Source organism: Natator depressus, chromosome 18 (genome assembly GCF_965152275.1).
Source record: "Natator depressus isolate rNatDep1 chromosome 18, rNatDep2.hap1, whole genome shotgun sequence".
NCBI classification, from domain to species: Eukaryota; Metazoa; Chordata; order Testudines; family Cheloniidae; genus Natator; species Natator depressus.
Genome location: NC_134251.1, coordinates 7,377,214 through 7,395,828, shown reverse-complemented (window position 1 = coordinate 7,395,828; position 18,615 = coordinate 7,377,214). Strand labels below are relative to the sequence as shown.

Below are 18,615 nucleotides of genomic sequence, written 5' to 3'. Positions count from 1 at the left end.
GCCCAAAGTGCAGAGCAACTGCAGCCATCAGGCTGAGGTTTAGTTTAATGCATCTGAACATGGTTTGGGGGCATTTCTGTTATGCAGGGCACCCTCATCATTAGGGACTGAATGAAGGACTTCTGAACCTCACTGCAGGAGCCTCTACTGCCAGAGCAGGCTCAATTGCTAGGTGATTGAGTCCGCACCAGAGGTGGTCAGTCATACCAAGTCAGTACGGCTAACAGGAGTTTTAGCACCAAAGTACCTCAAGTAATCTGGCCCCAAGATGAAGGCCATCTCCTGTGCTTTTCAGTAGAGATCTCTAGGCATTCAACACCTTTGAAAAATCTTATGAAGGACCTCTGTTTTAAGAGATCTAATGAGTCCTTTAAAAAACCTGACCCTTTGTAATTACACCCCTAGAGGGTGCTCTGAAACTAGCAGTGTGCCTCAAGAGCAAATTCAATTGGGGAATGGGGCAGATATTAGGAACCTAAAGATTGGAGTGGAACACTAATGAGAAGCCCAGCCTTCAGGTAGAGTTTTGGAAATGGGTAGCTGGAGTTAGTTTTAATCCAGATTTAGGTGTGTAAGGCCAGGTCTATGCACTTACTTTGGTATGACTATGTTGCTCAGGGTGTGGAATATCCACACCTGAAAGACGGTTATGCCGATCTTAGCATGGTCTACATGGGGGTGTCATGTCTGCAAGAGACAGATTCTCCTGCCAACATAGCTACCTTCTCTCAGAGGTGGGGGTTAAACTGATGGAGAGCTCTGTCCTGTCAGCTTAGTCTCTTCACCGGAAGCATTACAGTGGCACAGGTGTCGAGCTGCCCTCAGTGTCCATTTTCCAGAAATGCAGAGCATATAATGGCTCCCATTGCAGTCAGTCAATGGAGGCTCAGCACCTCTGAAAAAACCCAGCTGCTTTTTAATCATGTAGCTTTGTGACTTAGTCCCAGCCATTGACTGATCCACCACCACTGGAAGCAGACATTTCCTTAAATCAGGCAGCGTTGTCCGGACAAGCAGCCCCCAGTAGTCTGCTACCACATACCCAGATCTGCCACCAGTGACTGGTTGCAATGTCAGATACTCATTTAGTCCTGCCCTCTTCCCTGCCAGGAGGCTGGAAAATGAGTATGTATCCCTGCTAAAGGTGTAACATTTGATCCTTGGACCAAAAGGCATGGTCTTTGTGAAAGCAGAAGCCTCTATATAGTCTTGTCCCAATCCCTTCCCCAAAGAAATTCAGTCAGTCCTGCAAAGCACTTTAAATATTTAATTTTTAAATTTCCCTTGATAACAAGACTATCCTTGCATGTTACAATTCTCCACTTTGCCTTAATGACAATACAAACTCTTAAATCTTCCCAATGTACAGAGATTTCCTTCAAATTAGTATGAATACAGCAGCTTGCACATGTAGCCTGGAGTAGCCTTGAGCCCCCATGGCTATTTGTTGGTACAGTTGGGTGGGAAAAAAAGCAGACAGGCCCCTTGTCTCCCTACTGTACCAGCAGGAATTAACTGGCAATTAACATTTGCACTTGCCAGCCCCGAAGAGGAGTTATGGAATAATTACTCAATCTTTAGATGCCTGACCTTGAATACATCTTGCACCAATCTCATCTCTAGCCCTAAGAATCTGACAGGACAATGACAAGGAAGAGGGAAGAATGCTGTTAGTCGATGACACATCCGTAGCCTCACATTAATGTGGTTTTACCTCTTAACCTTGTGATGAGTCAAGAGTACGAGGGGTTTAGCACATTTTTACAGGTGATCACTGCATTAGGTTATATGCAATGGGACTTGCTTAGTTTGGAAAGGTCTAAAGCAATCTTAAATAGGATATGTTAAGCAGGCAGCCCTTTAAGATAGGAACAGCTTAGAAAGGAATATTTCCATAAAGGAACACAGTACTTTGCCCAGGCACATCTGACACTTCCATCTTGCTACAGGATTCAGAAACATTTCCTGTGAACTATGGATGGACCAGCCTCATCGTACTCCTGCTTGCTGATCCACATCTGCTGGAAGGTGGAGAGAGAAGCCAGGATGGAGCCACCAATCCAGACTGAGAATTTGCGCTCCACTGGGGCAATGATCTTGATCTTCATGGTGCTGGGGGCCAAGGCAGCGATTTCCTTCTGCATGCGGTCCGCGATGCCGCCGTACATGGTGCTGCCGCCAGACAGCACCGTGTTGGCGTAGAGGTCCTTTCGGATGTCGATGTCACACTTCATGACCGAGTTGAAGGTGCTCTCGTGAATGCCGCAGGACTCCATGCCCAGAAAGGAGGGCTGGAAGAGGGCCTCCGGGCACCTGAACCGCTCATTCCCAATGGTGATCACCTGCCCGTCAGGCAGCTCGTAACTTTTCTCCAGAGAGGCAGATGTAGCAGCTGCAGCCATCTCTTGCTCAAACTCCAAGGCAACGTAGCATAGTTTCTCCTTGATGTCACGCACTATCTCCCTCTCGGCCGTGGTGGTGAAGCTGTAGCCCCGCTCGGTCAGGATCTTCATGAGGTAGTCGGTCAGGTCACGGCCTGCCAAGTCCAAGCGCAGGATGGCATGAGGTAGTGCGTAGCCTTCGTAGATGGGCACAGCGTGGGTCACCCCATCACCAGAGTCCATCACGATGCCAGTGGTACGGCCAGAGGCATACAAGGCCAGTACAGCCTGGATGGCCACATACATGGTAGGGCAGTTGAACGTCTCAAACATGATCTAGGAGAAATGAGACATTTTTACTGTACTGCAGGGATCAGCTGTCCATGCCTGCAACCAAGTACTGGTTCCTGAATCTGTAGCTAACCAGGGCTAGACCCAGACACCACCAAGATGAGACTGTTCTGGGCTCAAACATCAAAACCCAGGTCTCCCCCTGCTGAGCTAGAGGGACTTCTGCTGTGAACAGTATGCTGGTGTAATCTTGGAGCTGCATAAAAGACTACACAGGCACCTGGATACTATGCTGATGGACAACTAGAGCAAGTCAAAGACAACTTTGGCATGAAAGTATGTCCAGAAGACAACTCTGAATGTTAGTTTTAGCTCACCTCTGCCTCACCTGTCCTCTTTGAAATTCAACTGGTAAAGGAAAAAAAAAGTGACAGTTTCTGAAGTCTTATGAGTTTCACTCTAGATAAGCTCTTGCTGGGTTCAAACAGACCTGAGACATTTGACATGTCTCATGAAGTGCTGTTTGACTGGTTCCCTGGGAGACCTTAAAACCTGGACACTCAGCATCAGACAAAAATAGAGACAGCCAAGAAACCTGGAAGCAGAAGTGGCATGGCTGCCATAAAACATCAGGGAAGCAAGGGGGGAGAGAACCAAGACGACACCCATTCAAGTCAGCTGTAACACACGCACAGAAGATACACATAGTTGCAATACTTCACCTGGGTCATCTTCTCTCTGTTGGCCTTGGGGTTCAGGGGAGCTTCTGTCAGCAGGACAGGGTGCTCCTCTGGGGCAACACGGAGCTCATTGTAGAAGGTGTGGTGCCACACTTTCTCCATGTCATCCCAGTTGGTGACAATACCATGTTCAATAGGGTACTTCAGGGTCAGGATGCCTCTCTTGCTCTGGGCCTCGTCACCAACATAACTGTCCTTCTGCCCCATCCCAACCATGACCCCTTGGTGCCTTGGGCGTCCGACGATGGAGGGGAACACTGCACGAGGGGCGTCGTCTCCAGCAAAGCCAGCTTTGCACATCCCAGAGCCATTATCAATGATGAGAGCAGCAATTTCTTCTTCGGCCATTTTGGTGGGTCTGAATAAGGAGACTGAGAAAGACCAAGCTTTAGGTAAAAGGCAAGTCAACTGCTCCTGCTGAGGGAGCATCTCAGGGCATTGGAAGCTAGTAGTTGGCTTAAATATATGCATATCCTACAGAGATGCTTGACTGTAGGTGTGATTAAGTGCCTCATGAGGCACTTAGTCTGTTTCTTCTAGATAGGGACCCTTAAGGGGAGACTTCAGGAGCTGGGACTGGGAGTTTTTGGAAAGGATGTTGTACCTGCCAGTGTTTGAGGGCTGCTAAATACCTAAGCTCTTTCCAAGGCCTCTTTGGCCAGCTAGAGGAGTAGAGTGACAAGTGAGATATGGAGGTGAAGTGCCACTCCTCACCATCCTTTCTTAAGGAAGGAAGGGCCTGTTGGATTAAAAGCCAAGTGAGAGTTAAGGCCATTTCCTCCCAGCTAGCCTGGGCAAGTTGAGTCCATTCAGGACAGAATTACTTCGGGGGGGGGGGGGGGAGTTATCTTGTAATTCCTGCAGTTCAAAATCCCACATCCCTGAGAGTCCTGGATTTTTAATTTTGGAAGCTACTGTTGTGGTAGAGACCATGTGTTGGCTTAGCCCTGGCCTTCCAACATCTGGGCAGTGATAAAGCAATGACATGACAAGAGCCAGGATTTCCACAGAGCTCAGCACAGACACTCACATTTTGGGGTGACAGGGGAGGGGGAGTGGTGTTCCCACTTTGGAGCCCAGATTTCATAAGGAAAGAGACCCACGTGGCATGGGGAGCTCTTAGAAAGCCAGGCCCATGTGGTGACCAGCTACACAGTCTGCAGCATGAGGTGCCAACATACCATCTGCTTTGCCAGCAAGTGAGGAGAGCAGGAAGCATTGCCCTGCAACGAGAAGCCAAGCACTGTCCGACCTACAAAACCCAAGGATTTGTAGAACGGAGAGACAGCTACTATAGAAAGCTAATAGAGTCTCACACAGTCCAAATCCAATAGCATCGGGAGGGTTTACTTTCCCAGCTCTACATGGAGGATCAGGTCAATAGGCCAAGTACACAAGCCAAAGAAAAAACTTCCTTAGTTTTCAGTCAAACAAGCAGATGGCTTTCTATCACTGCCAGCTTTATGCTAAAGGCTTTAGTTATATCCTGACCTTACAAAGGTCTCCCTCCCTCACCCAAGCCCACTCTGTTTGTTGTAAGGAACAGAGTTCTATTCTAACCTTTTGTACTTTTGCCTAAATTATTCTTAACCCTCTGCCCCAAAGCAAAGCAGTCTCATGGTAGGTGACCAAATTGAGATGCAATAGCATTAGTTAGGAAGTGTGGGAAAATTGGTAGTCTTGGTGCAAGACCCATGGATTCTTTAGATGGTACCTTGGGCCTTTTAGAGGGCTGTTCCATGTAGGGTCTGGATGTGGCAGAGCAAGTGTCTCACCTTCTCCACAAACACAAGTGTGTTTGAGGTATTGCAGGTCTTTCCTCCACCCCTAACCCATTATGGTGGGGACATCAGGTGGACCAAGACTGGTCTCCTTAGGTGGGGGAATTAGAGTCTTGACAGTTCACTGATTTTCCCCAGTTTGGGGGGGGGGGGGGGGACGGGACGACTTCTCCCCAATTCTCAGGAGGTTTGTGTATTGTGTAGAGCAGACAAACATGCAAACACTTATCTAGAAGTCCTCCCTCTAAGGAGCTTTGGAAAACAGGCCTGGGAGACTAGAGTACTTCCTGGAGTTAGCTGGGCTGGAAGTATTACAAGGCAAGGCATCAAGTGAGTTACCTAGCTTCCTGCTAATGGACAACATCAAGCTGTTGATGCTAGACAATGTAAAACTACACCTACAGGAAGGTCTTGAAGCTACACACCTTTGCTTTTAGTTACCTAGTTCACAAAAGATTTCAGCTAAGTTTATGCTAATTTACTGCCTTATCCAGTTTATACACCAACTTATACACCAACTGGGATATTGCACTACAAACGCTTTGTAGATTTGTTCTTCCTGCTCCACATATCTTAGAGAGTTACCCAGTTCATGCCTTAAGGAATAGGCTGAATACCGAGCTAGCGATTTAAAGCCAAATTCATTCCTGACCCAGAGACAGTTTTCAAAGTCACAAAACAATGACTGGCCTTTCAATAGGTCATGCAGCCAGCCATTCTGCAATGCTGGAATCCCAGCATCTAAGTTTCCCATTAAACTAGGTGTGAGTGATGCCAGATTCTCCTTCTGGTTTATGTTAATGTGGTAATGTTTGGGTTCTTTGTAGCAGAAGTTGCAAGATTGTCTCAGGGCTGCCTTGGCAGAGTTGAGACAAAGCTTTGCTAGCCAGTATCTTACAGGCAAAGCCTTCAGAGGATCTTGGCATCTCCACCTGTCTCCATCTGTGTGACTGGAGCAACCAGTCAGCAAGTATGAAGTTTAACACCAAGATACAACATCTTCCATGCACTTGGATGTCAAATGCATGGGATTTTGATAGCCTTCTGAAGAGTATAGTGCTGGAGATGGAGTGTAAACCAAGCAGGTGGCATTTGATAGAGTAACTGAATATGCAACTCTAGTGTGTTGGTCTCCAGTTGGATACGGTGGTTGTGTAGAGTTACCCAATAGATGCCATGTTCTCTCTCATTATATCCTTAAGCACTTTGTAGGTAAAAATCCTTTCTGCATTTATTAGGTCTAGTGTGGGTCTACTTTTGAGCCAGTATAAGCTTCAGCAGCAGCAGCGTTTGCTTAAGGGGGTTATGGGAATATACCCGATGCTTCAGCTGCAGCATAGCAGTCAAGGCTACTGGCAGAAGCGTGCTATGAATGGTGATGCGACCATGGGTTCGGATGCTTGTATGTAGGAGCAAGCTGCATGGAAGAGCTTTACTAGGCAGGACTGTGCTCCTGCTCGCCCTTTTCAGGAAGATTGTGTGCTGGAGTCACAAGCAGGTTAGTGATCTGCAGAGGTGCTTGCTTAAGGCTGCCCACCAGATACTAGGTTAAGTGCTTGCCCAAGATCAAAGCCTGCACCAGGGAAAGATCAGTAAACTAGGATCAACAGATGGGGCTGCTGCTGGTCAGGACATGAGCACAATCAGCAAGGAGGGAGGTGAGGAAGCTTTCACCAATGCCTACCTAGCCTGGCCCTAGCTAGAGCCAAAGAGCTGCCTGTCCATGGAGCAGTTAATGCATGCACCTGCTATGTGGAAGAGAGTTATTTTATACCATGGCTCTGCTAGAAGCACATGGACTGAAATTGGGGAGCATGATCTGACCTATGTAGGATCTGACATGCTATTGCCAGCTTCCTAAGGAACAGCTGGGTTTGTTTTGTGTTGGGAAAGGGAAGGGCGGGGGAGGATGTGCAGGGGAGACCAGGCCAATAGCAGAGAACAACAACAAAAATTTGCTGTAAGCAAGGAAGGGCGTAATTAAAGCTCTGCCTAACCCCACTGTACCTTGGAGGTATTTTAACACTACTCTCCCTGGCAGCTGGGGATTGATTGATTGCCCCTTGGCATGCCAAAGTCCTGATTAATGTAAAAGCTAACCAGTCCCTCCAAACTCTGGGGAATTAATCACTTAAATGTGGAAGTTACTCACTAAACCATTCATACATGCAATAAACCAAGCCATTAAAAATTAATCGCTTGACATGACTGCCATGTAAACATAGCTAATAAGATTCCGATTGAGGGGATGGGGGAGGGAAGGAAGACTGCCAGCTGTCCAGACCATGCCAGGAACAGACAAGGCTGCTGAAGAAAGCAGAGTCCAGACAAGACGCAACTAGGTGTCTGGGGGCAGATCTTTAGTCCTCATTTGGACATCTTTCCAGCCTCTGGGGCCATGCTCTCTCCTTTGCAAGAGGAGTTGTCAATAGGGCCCAAGAAGGGAGCTCTAGACAGACAGGCATGTCCTAACAAATGCCAAAACCTGTAAACAGATCTCCACTGTGATCATGATCACTAGCTGCCACCCCACCCTGCATACTTTTCACAATCCATGGGTCCTACACATGCCTCATCCAGTGCACTACATGTCCCCCTGACCCAGTTGTTGGAGCCAGGCAGACACTATGTTCCCAGATGAGTGATAAAAGACAAAACACACCCTGCCAACCATGGGCAAACACTTCACAAAACGATCACTCTGTATCCAACATGTCAGTCTTCACCCTCCAAGGAAGCCAGCACAACACCTTCAAGGGACTAGTGTAGGGATCTTAAATTCATAATGGCTATATGTCAAAAGTCATGACTCAAGACCCTGAATTATGGCCCATTACAACAATCTGTAACCCTCCTTCTGCCTATGACTTGCAGAGGCGTCAACTGCCCACTTCACCTTGAATGGCCTCTTGCAACACGAGTTAACTCCTTTGGCATAATCTGTTCCACCTTGTATTAGCTTTGATGTGGAGTAGCTTTCCCAGACTTGATGGGCTCTATGCAAGTTCAAATGCTTGTCTCACCGATGGAAGTTGGTCCAATAAGAGACTGACTCACTCCTTGTCTCAGATGAAAAGGTGACTGGAGTGGTGTTTAATTAGCAAAGTGGGGCAGAGAAAACCAGTCTAGAGATATTTGAACAAGGCTGTGAAGAGAAGCTCATCTCCTCTTGCAATGGAGTTGATGCTGAATGTGATTGCTTTGGAAGATGGGCTGCACGACACAGAACGATTAAATAAATATTTAATCGCCTATGGTGCCTGTAGAGCTATTATTCCAAGGACCAGTATTTGCAGGGAGAAATTGGGGTTTGCAGGATAGATTGCTTATCCATTCTCTAGTGAGTCCTGGTTTTGTTGGCAGAAAGCCTTGCCATGTGAAGTAGAGATGTGCAAGTTTTGACCAAGCTATTTGGCGAAATGCAGATTTGGCAACAGCCAGAATGGATAGTTTTGTCAAATTGTTTTAAATTCAGTCAAATTCTTTTGATATTTTTGAAGTGACTGGGTTTTTGTTGATTTCAATCATTTCTTAAAGTTAAGACAAGAGGTTTTGATTCAAAACAAGGAAGTGTTTTTGGGTAACTGCCAGCGAGCTGAAAAATTTGGTATTCACACACCTGTCCTCATGAGAGTTTCACCCTGCCAGAGCAGTCAGCCTGGGGAGTCTGGAATACAGGGAACAGTAGATGGATGGGAAGGCACCTCCAAGCTTTTTCTACATTTTTGTAGACACTAGAATTTGCAACAGCAAAGTTAAAGATAAACCTAAGAACTCAGTGCCTGGTTGTGATAGCAACAGAAAATGAACACAGCCAATCTGAAACAGTATTCTAGTCATGGCTGGCTTGGCTTTTAGTCAAGTGTTCTGACAGGTCTGGCTGAAACTTGGAAATTCTATTTCCTGGGAAGTTTCGTCAAGAGATTGTTGAAAACACACACGTTTTTGTCAGAATGGTGTTTGCTAGAAGTTCTCACTGGGTCTACATTTTGATCACGGCAGTGCAATAGCCACTGATCTCCTTGGGAGTTTCCATGGAGCCTTGACAGCTACATCTCCTCCATGCACTGCCCCTTAAGGTTTAACTGGATTGAGGTAAGTTGAGCCCATCCTCAGAAAAAGGGCATCCAAACCTTTATACCAAGGCCTGTACACACTTCTTGTTGTGAAGCAGGGCAAGTGCCTCATCTCAAAGTGGAGATGCTGGAACAGTCCTGGCTACATGGACATTTGCCAAGTCAAAATGCAATTAGATGCTAGGTCACTACTTCCTGAAAGGATTCTGGTGCTGTCAATTTCTGGCATCATGGTCAGTGACCAAGAAGCTTGTATTACCTGGAATTTCCCTCCCCCAACCACGAGACCAAGACTGACCACCAAAGGATGGCAGTGTGCTTTTCGGCACAGCAGTTAAGCACCAGCTACTTCTACCAAGAGAGGTAAGCTTCATCTGCTGCTATGGTGTACGTTCAGGAAAAGGAAGCAAGGCCCCAGCACGCACTTCAGGCTAGAGGCTTGAGCATGAGAGAAGGATGAAGGTTAAATGGAGGGAGGGCAGTGTAGTGCAGTCTGCCCCTGTTCATGGGTGTCCCAGCAGTGCAAGCAATAAGATCAACTCCACTGAACTGGCTTCAATTCCAATGTGAAGAAAGCTTTTTAAAAAAGCCCTTTCCTCCCATGATGCATCTGACACTAATCAGGGATCCAGCCCTGTGGGAATCAATGATTAATGATGTTAAATATAGCAGGAGATTGCCAGGGTAAAATTAGGCACCATGCATAAAACATCACAGCTCCTTGTTAGATAGTCAAATTAGACTCTAATAGTTTGATGAACATCTATTCACACCGGCCCTGTAATTACAGATGGACTGGCTAACCCATTCTGTGTCCATGTATATAGCTTTGATGCCTGTGCCCCAAGATGAAATCTTCCAGTCTTCAGTCTTAATTGGAACATGACACTCCATTTATTAGAGTTATTGCTATTAATGCAGGGTAGAACCTCAGGTCAAGTTCTCAGTTCTACTCTACAAGCTGATCAGGAGGCCTGAAACATACATGAGCATAGAGTGCAGTGTAAGTGGAGGCTAATGTCACTGGACTGATTCTGTACTTTGTCTTAGATACCACCATTGCCTGCTGGAGGAGATCACTAGAACATGGGGTGTTTGTGCTTAGCCTGGAGTCACTTCATAACCTACAGCCAAGTCACCCACTTCAAAGCAGTGTCCAAAAGACTATTTGCTACGAAGGGGATAGGTGTCTCAACAGGGCTACAGCAGAGTCACAAGGAGCCCAGCCTACCAGGGAGAGATTGAACTATGTGTTAACACCTTAAGGTACAGCAACACTTCATTGAGTGGAAATTGCTGGCTGGTAGAGGGATCTGTGGAGGCAGCTGGATCTAGACTGCCTACTGGCCCCACCCCAGCTTTGAATCCAGCTGGTGGGTGCCATCTGGCAGTGGTGATGCACCCAAGTCTTGGGTGGTTTGCCAAGAGTCCTTCAACAGAGAGTCCACCCCACACCCTTGCAGAGCCCAAGTGGAGTGTGTGGGGGGCGGAGCGGGGGGTTCTGAGCCAGGATGCATTCCAGCCCAAAGCACTGGCTACACTAATGTGTACGAACAGCAGTGAGATTAAGTCACACTGCTGTGAGATGCAGATCACAGTGGGCTTCAGTTCCAAAATGAGTGGTTATACCTTCTGGAATCGGTCTACACTCCCCAAGATGAGCTAGCCACGGACCACATGGCAAGGATAGCCATATTAGTGCTCTTCCTCAAGGAGAGAAAGGCATAAGATCCTGTAAGTTGCAAGATTGAGTGAGGCCACACAACAAGAGGTCCTGCAAACTCTTACTACCTCAATAACTGGGTCTGGTGAATCATCTCATGAACAGCCAGGGTCCAAGTCTGTACTTCAGAGAGTGACTAAAGCATTGTTCAAAAGGACAGCACCATGTTTAAAGACTGCCAAGTTCCTGGAGTCCTAATAGTAAAGGCAATTATTCAGTTCTGAGCCTTGTTCCTAGAGAGATTTGCCTGGTTTGGCTGGCTAGCCTTATTTTCATGCCATGCATTTTATTTTAAAAACAAGCTATCACCATGTTTGCTTGGGACAGTTAGCAAACTGACAGGCAGAGAAAAGCTACCAATTGACTATAGCTGGCTTCTTAAAGGAAGAGAGATGGGTGTCTAAGTCAAGTTCTTTGCTTAATCATGTTTTGACTGCTGAAGTTTAAAGCAGATAATCTGACCAGGTTATGAACTTGGAGCTTCACTGCAGTTTTATGCAAACCCATCCTCCTCTCTGGAAGGACCCCCCTCCATCTAATTACCCTTCTAGCTACTAATTAGAAGTAAAGGAGACTTGGGGATGGGGGGGGAAGATTAAGTAAGAATACAAAGCCAGCAAACCTCAGAGAAGGGGGGGCAGTCAAAAAAATATAACCAGTTCTTCAAAAGACACCACTGAAAAGGCAAATCTCAGTATAATTAATCTTATTAGCTAGAAAATTAGAGACATGGGAATGGTTTCATTTCTTGAAAGGGTTGTCAAAAAATTCAGATACAGAAGGATAATCCTTTGTGAAAGGCAAAGCTTGGATAGCCACAAGAATTCAAGAGACAGTTTATGGAAGATCAGAGGATAACAGTGGAATAGATACAGGAAGCCAGCCCACAGGGACCAATTTAACAAGAGTCTTATTTCACTGCATCTTTCCTAAGGCAGTCCAAAAATACCCCAGAAAAGCTTACTGCTCTGAGCCCGTCACTAAATCCCACCAACCAACCCTTTATACCCCACCTCTAAGGAAACAGTTCACTCCATTTTAAAATCCCACCTTCCCACAGGAGGAGATTCTTGTCAATCTTTAGAGCCCTCTAGGAAGTTTAAGGAAAGAGATTGCCTTGGCCATCAAAGACAGGGTGACAATCATGAGTGAGAGCATGGAGAGGGGAAAAGTCAGCACATGAGAATGGCCATATTGCATCAGACTAATGGCTCATCTAGCCCAGTCTCTGGTCTTCAACAGTGGCTGGTGCCAAGTGCTTCAGAGGGAAATGAACAGAACAGGGCAAATGATCCATCCCCTACCAGAAGCTAGGACTGGATAACAGAGGTTAGGGACACCCAGAGCATATGGTTGACCATTTTGGCTTACAGCCATTGAGGGACCTATCCTCCAGGTAATTCTCTTTTGAGCCACCATTATAGTTTTGGCCTTCACAATATCCCCAGCAATGAGTTCCACAGGTTGACTGTGCATTGTGTGAAGAGGTACATTCTTTTGTGGCTTTAGACCCAATGTCTATTAATTTCATTGGCTAACTCCTGGTTTTTAGTACGAGAAGGGGTAAATAACTGGTCTATTCACTTTCTCTACACCATTTATGATGGCATGGACCTCTATCATATCCCTGTCACATTCTGGGATGCAATTCGACCACAATGGTTCGCTGTTGTAGCTTCCAACCTGGACTGGTCACAAAGAGCCTGCATGTCACACCTTGAGTGTCTGAACTGCCACAGCCCTGGTCTAGCAGCTCTGACTCCAGTAGCAACACACCAGTCACACCCTGGCTTCCACCAGCTTGGTTACTGTGTGCAGGGTGATCAGACAGGTTCAATCTGTCCAGGAGAGGGCTGGGCAGTGCAGGAAGTCAGTTGCTCCTGAAAGGGTCAATATTCAATAGTTTGCTACTTTAATTGGGGTTACTCAACAGTTGTGTTTGAGCACACCACTGGGTTAGTTTATATTAAAACTAAACCGAGTACAAGGTGTTAGAAGTGGTTACAAGAAAAATAAAGTCCCTCTTAGTAGCTAAAACGCAACAAGGCAGAAACCCTCACCACATGTTCAACAAAAGGGCTGACCGAGTTCACAGGTCAAGATCTCCCCTCTTCCCTCCTGCCCAAAGTCAAAGGGTGGCTTCCTTTGTCTTAGCAGACAGAACCTGGGGTGGTTTTTTTGCCCCTCACTTATACAATCCACTCACCCTTTGAAAGGCATTGCGGGTTACCCCAACATAAAGTTCATTCCAGCTGGGAGAGCTGCATGAAATCCATGTCTGAAACAGGTTGTTTCCTAAAATGCCGATTTATCTGTTCCTGCCCACTTTGTTGCCAAAGAATGGCCCCTTGACAGGCAATTGCCCATCAACTTTGAGGACACCTGGTTGGAGGCATCAGGTTGTCCTTTGTCTGAGGAAAGTTTACACCTTCCCCAGACTCATCTGGGAAACACATTTGTCATAATTTCAGGACTATGACTGTAAGCTGAAGACATTTTGTATATACACCTTAAAGATCAATGAGCAGTGTGTTATCAGTTTAAGTGATAACTCACCAGGTATATTTTGCACCAAGATTATTATAATAGCAGGTGTCTTGTCGAGAGGTGCTTTTGGTCCCCTTTTATAAAAGGACAAGTCTTTAATCTCTCCTCACATGGAAGCTGTTCCATACCACTGATGGTTGTCATTCTAACTTTTCCTACTCAGAGGTGGAGCAACCAGAGCTGCACCCTGTATTCAAAGTGTGGGCATACCTTGCATTTATAAAATAGCATAATACCACAATATATCCATCCCTTTCCTCATGGTTCCTTAAGTTAGCCTAACCAACAGCCCTTGCCTGAAGCGGATCTTTGGGCTGAGTGTTTTACTGGTTTGTGTAACTTAAATTGCTGGGTTCCACCAAACAAGCAGAATCTGGCCTGGTGTGTAGATCCCCCTTCCACTCAGGGTGGTGTAAGTCTGTGGGAATTCTGGTAACGCTGGTTCCCACACCAGAGAAGCCTTTTCCATTCTGTAGGCTACCAGAAATATAGCAAAAATGTATAGACATGGAGAGGAAAGTTTTAGTCTTATCCACAGACTAAGGACAAGTCTACACTAAAAAGAGTTATACTGAGCAATGTAACTGTGTCAGTCTGAAAAATCTACACCCCCAAGACAGTTAAGCAACCTAACCCCAGTCTTTATAGCACTGAATCAGCAGAAGACTTTTCCTTGCCAGCCTAGCTACAGCCTCTTGGGGAGGTGAGTTAACGATACCAATGGAAGAACTCCTTGCATTGCTGTAGCAAGGGTCTACAGTGGAGCAGCTGAAGCTAGGATGCTGAAAGCTTAGACAAGGCTTGGATATCTGTAGAACCACTGCTGCAAGACTTTGGATTTGCAGGTTGAACACTCAAGTAGGACAAGCCTAGCTGTCCCAAGACACAGAAGTTCCTTCCACAAACTAAGTCCTTTGTTTTACAGGCCTCCTAGCCCTTAGTTCAGAGGGAGAACTTCTCTGGAATCCTGCAGTTCAGACTGTTCCCGTGTATGCCATGGGGTCACTTACCTGTGCAAAGTGGCTGCAAGATGCTACCAAGTGCCACATCCAGCTTGCACTAGCACAAGTGACCACACAAGCTTCAGGGCAGAATGGACCCAGTGTCTTTCTGCAGAAAACCAGAATTTCTTTTGAAGCAACTTCAAGTTAGGCAGTGATCTTGAGGACCAGGCCAAGCTAGAGGCCATTACCCCCATCCTATAGCACCAACCAGCAGTCGGAGCCCCCACTCCCACACTGGATAGCAACAGCACACTAGCAGAGCTGTTTTGGAAGAGTCTCTTCCCTTGGGAGGCAGTTGGGCAGTCAGTCAAAGTGCTTTTTTCTCCTTATGAGAACACACTGAAAATTGCAGCTGTCTATTTTGTGCCATTTCAACAGAGATTGTCGATTGTTTCAAGAAGGGCAGATTATAGGCTGTCAAGCAACCTGAAACGGAGCCAGCCAGGAAGCTTCATGATGTTGAGCCCCTGAAAACTAGTCAGCAGATTAAAAAGAAAATAGATATAGACTGGAATAGCCTGCATGTCTCCTCACCCCCCTTGGCTATAAGCTTGACAATAGCTGCAGAGAAGATTGAAAGGGAGTATTCTTCAGATGCCACTATTCCTGCTTAACACTGATTCACCTGCCACCTCATTACAGGGCACCAACCCCCATCCTGCTTTAGAGTGGCCTAGAGGGGTAGGCTGGGCCTCTGGTCATTCTGGAAAGGGCAGAGGTCGATTTGGGCAATAGAGGATGCAGAACAGTGACCTGAAAGAGGCAGGAGTACTGGGTGTGTGTCTTTAGCCCTGGAGGTACCAGCCCAAGAGCTGGTTGCTAAGGGAAGGCTTGGTGAGCAGACACAGAAAGCCTTTTAGAGCTGGGGTCGGGGCAAGAGACTGGCCTAGAGCAGAGATTCTCAGCCAGGGGGTACATGTACCCCTGGGATATGCAGAGGTCTTCTGTGCATACATCAACTCATCTGGATATTTGCCTAGTTTTACAACAGGCTACATAAAAAGCCCTAATGCAAGTAAAGTGTCATACAGACAATGACTTGTTTAGACTGCTCTACACACTGAAATATAAGTACAGTATATTCCAATTGACTTATTCTATAATTATATGGGAAAATGAGATCAGCAATTTCAGTGATCATCTGCTGTCATGCTTGTCTTTTTAGGTCTGATTTTGTAAACAGTTTAAGTGAGGTGAAACTTGGGGTACACAAGACAAATCAGACCCCTGAAAGGGGGACAGTCATCTGGAAAGGTTGAGAGCCACTGGCCTAGCGCAGCAATGCCCAAGCTGAGAAGCTGTGCAGTGTGGCAGGCCTGGGAGAGACCTCTGTTAGTGTGGGACAATATTGGTGGGATTAACATAAGTAGCTAAATAATCTGTTCAAACCTCACATTTAGCAGTGACACTAACTAGCAGTTAGTTTCCCAGACAAGAAGAAGAACACAATGCTTGAAAGTTTCTCTCATGACCAGAAGTCTGTCCAATTAAATTATATAGATATCTAACCTCACCCACCAGGTCTAATATCTTGGGCCAATACAGCTACAATATTGCTTTCAACCTGGGAAGATTAAAAGTGGATAGCTGCTAGATCTCCTCAGCCAGATCTTTTAGGACTCTTGTTGCAATGATGCACTCGTTTCACATTGCCAAGCTTCTCTGCACCTGATGACCAGAAGCTTGTTTAAAGGGAAAGCAGAGACTGAAGGCAAGAAAAACTAGAATCAGGAATGTCAGACTTTGTAACAACCACTACCAAGTTGCTTTTGCTCTGACCATGTAAGCTGAAGACTGACATACCTCTTCCTGCCCCTAAGGTGTATGGGTTTGAAGACTGACTAAATCAGAGGGACTGGCCTTGCACTTTTGGACTGCCCTTTATAGGTGAGGTTTGGAGGCTCTCTACAAAGTAGAGAGCCTCCAATGCTTGTTAGGATAGTTACATTCTAGAGGATCCTCTACTAGGGCTGCAGGAAAGACTGAGAGTTCATTGGTGACTCACTTGGGCCAGTTGAGTCCAGTGATGAGCTGGTGTAACTGAAGATTTGCAACTTTGGCACTAAATGGTTGCATCCCCCTCCAGTCATAAATGCCAAGTCTATTGGGGAGCAACAAATTACATCTAGGGTGCAAGCCTGCCTCACCTGCCAAGCATTCTAGTCTAATGAGAGTCCTGAGGCTCTAGGTAAAGCCAATGGTTAACAGGGACCATCTCATGTATGCAGTTCAATTCACTACACCCTTCTGCATGGTGGCTGTTCCAGCCTAGATCATAGGCAGATTCATGATTGAAGAGGATGGGGCCAACTAGCTTAGACAAGTGAGAATTTGTCTTATCACTGGGGCAAAAGCAGCATTTCAGAGTCAGCCCCAAAGTGGATCTTTCCCAGCCCAGTTGGGAGACTGCCCTCATTTCTGTAAGAGCTTGTTAGACACGGCCAAGAGCCCACTGCTGAGATCACACTGGTGCCCTGCCACTGAGGCAGCACCATTGTGCAGTGCTGGGCTTGATCTGCAAGGAGGCAGCCTTAATTCTGTGCAAATAATGGGAAGCGTTCGTTTTTAAAAGCAACTCTGCAGTTCACTTAAGTGATGGAGGAGAGATGCCCGTGCCACCTGCATGCTAATCAGATTAGTACATCCCCCTCCATGCTGGGAGGGAAGGAGAAGGAGCACCCAGGAGTCTAGCAACTTGCTGGAAGACAGCATCAATCTGTGTTAAGGGGCAGCTGTCACAAGAGGCAGCTGTTCAGGAATGCAGCTGGAAGCGCTGCCCTCCCTGCTCCCTAGCGTGCCCCCAAATACATTGTGTACTTATGCCAGCTGAATCCAGATTCAGCCAACATTGGCTGGAAGCCAGCACATTCGGCGAGGCACTTCCTCCAACATCTAGTTGGAGTCAGAGCGCCACCGGGCCAGAGCAAGATGCAATGGAGACGATTATTCCTTTGACGAAACAGACTGAACTAGGCTCCAAAATCCCAGCAATCAGGTCTTGATATCATGGTGTTGATTTTTATAGATTGCTCTGTGGCTCAGGAGAATAAAGACAAAACCAATGCACCCCACAACATTCATAGAGAACCTTGGCATTCTGCTGAGGAGCTAGAGAACTGGGGAGGAACCCATCCAGGGGTTCTGCTGACTTTGTCAAGACAAGTTTGGAGCTCAGAACTCAACCTCAGGATGGAATTTCTTTGATGCAGTTCAAGACAGCCTAGTTCTCGTCCTCAGACAGGAGTCTCCCATTGTTAGACAGCAGCACAATTATGTCTGGAGTAACTTAGGGACGGCGGCTCCTCAGGACAAGTGGTGAGCCTAAGTAATTCAGATAATTAATACTGTAAAAGTAAGACAGACTCTGTTGTGTCAGATCATTGCTTTGAGGACAATTGCTGCACCAGGTAGTCTAAGGCTGGTCTACACTACGAGTTGGTCAGATTTAGCAGTGTTAAATTGAATTAACCCTGCACCTGTCCACACAGCTTTTTTGGTTTTAAGAGCCCTTTATGCCAATTTCTGTACTCCTCCCCACCAAGGGGATTAGCACTGAAATTGACATTGCTGTTTCGAATTAGGGTTAGTGTGGATGCAATTCGAAGGTATTGGCCTCTGGGAGCTATCCCACAGTGCACCATTGTGACTGCTCTGGACAGCGCTCTGAACTCTGATGCACCGGCCAGGTGTACAGGAAAAGCCCCGGGAACTTTTGAATCTCATTTCCTGTTTGGCCAGGCGAGCTCAGCACAGGTGACCATGCAGTTCCAGAATTGAAAGAGCTCAGCATGGACTGAACGGGAGGTACTGATCTGATAGCATGGATTCCTCTCCCCATACAGCAATCAGAACTATGTTCCAAAAGATGAAATGCCTAAACATTTAAAAAAAGTCTCAGACCATGAGGGACAGAGGCTACAGCAGGGATGCAAACAGTGCTGCGTGAAACTTAAGCTCAGACAAGCAAACCAAAGAATCAAACGGACGCTCTGGGACAGAACCCCAGACATGCTGCTTCTACGCTGAGCTGCATGCTATTCTAGGGAGTAAAGCAATCATCCCAGAGAATTGG

General features: G+C 46.5%; 1 protein-coding gene across 2 annotated transcripts in view; it reads right to left on the bottom strand.

Annotated features, from left to right (window-relative positions):
* Positions 1-1,952: 1,952 nt before the first annotated feature.
* Positions 1,953-18,615, bottom strand: part of ACTL8 (actin like 8) — a 47,669-nt gene continuing 31,006 nt past the window's right edge. For both annotated transcript variants that reach the window (XM_074934121.1, XM_074934122.1), the window contains 2 exons: positions 3,395-3,783; positions 1,953-2,717 (listed from right to left, as the gene is read on the bottom strand). In XM_074934121.1, coding sequence (XP_074790222.1) covers positions 1,953-2,717; positions 3,395-3,760 — 1,131 coding nt within the window. In that variant the 5' untranslated portion in view covers positions 3,761-3,783. The remainder of the gene's footprint in view (positions 2,718-3,394; positions 3,784-18,615) is intronic.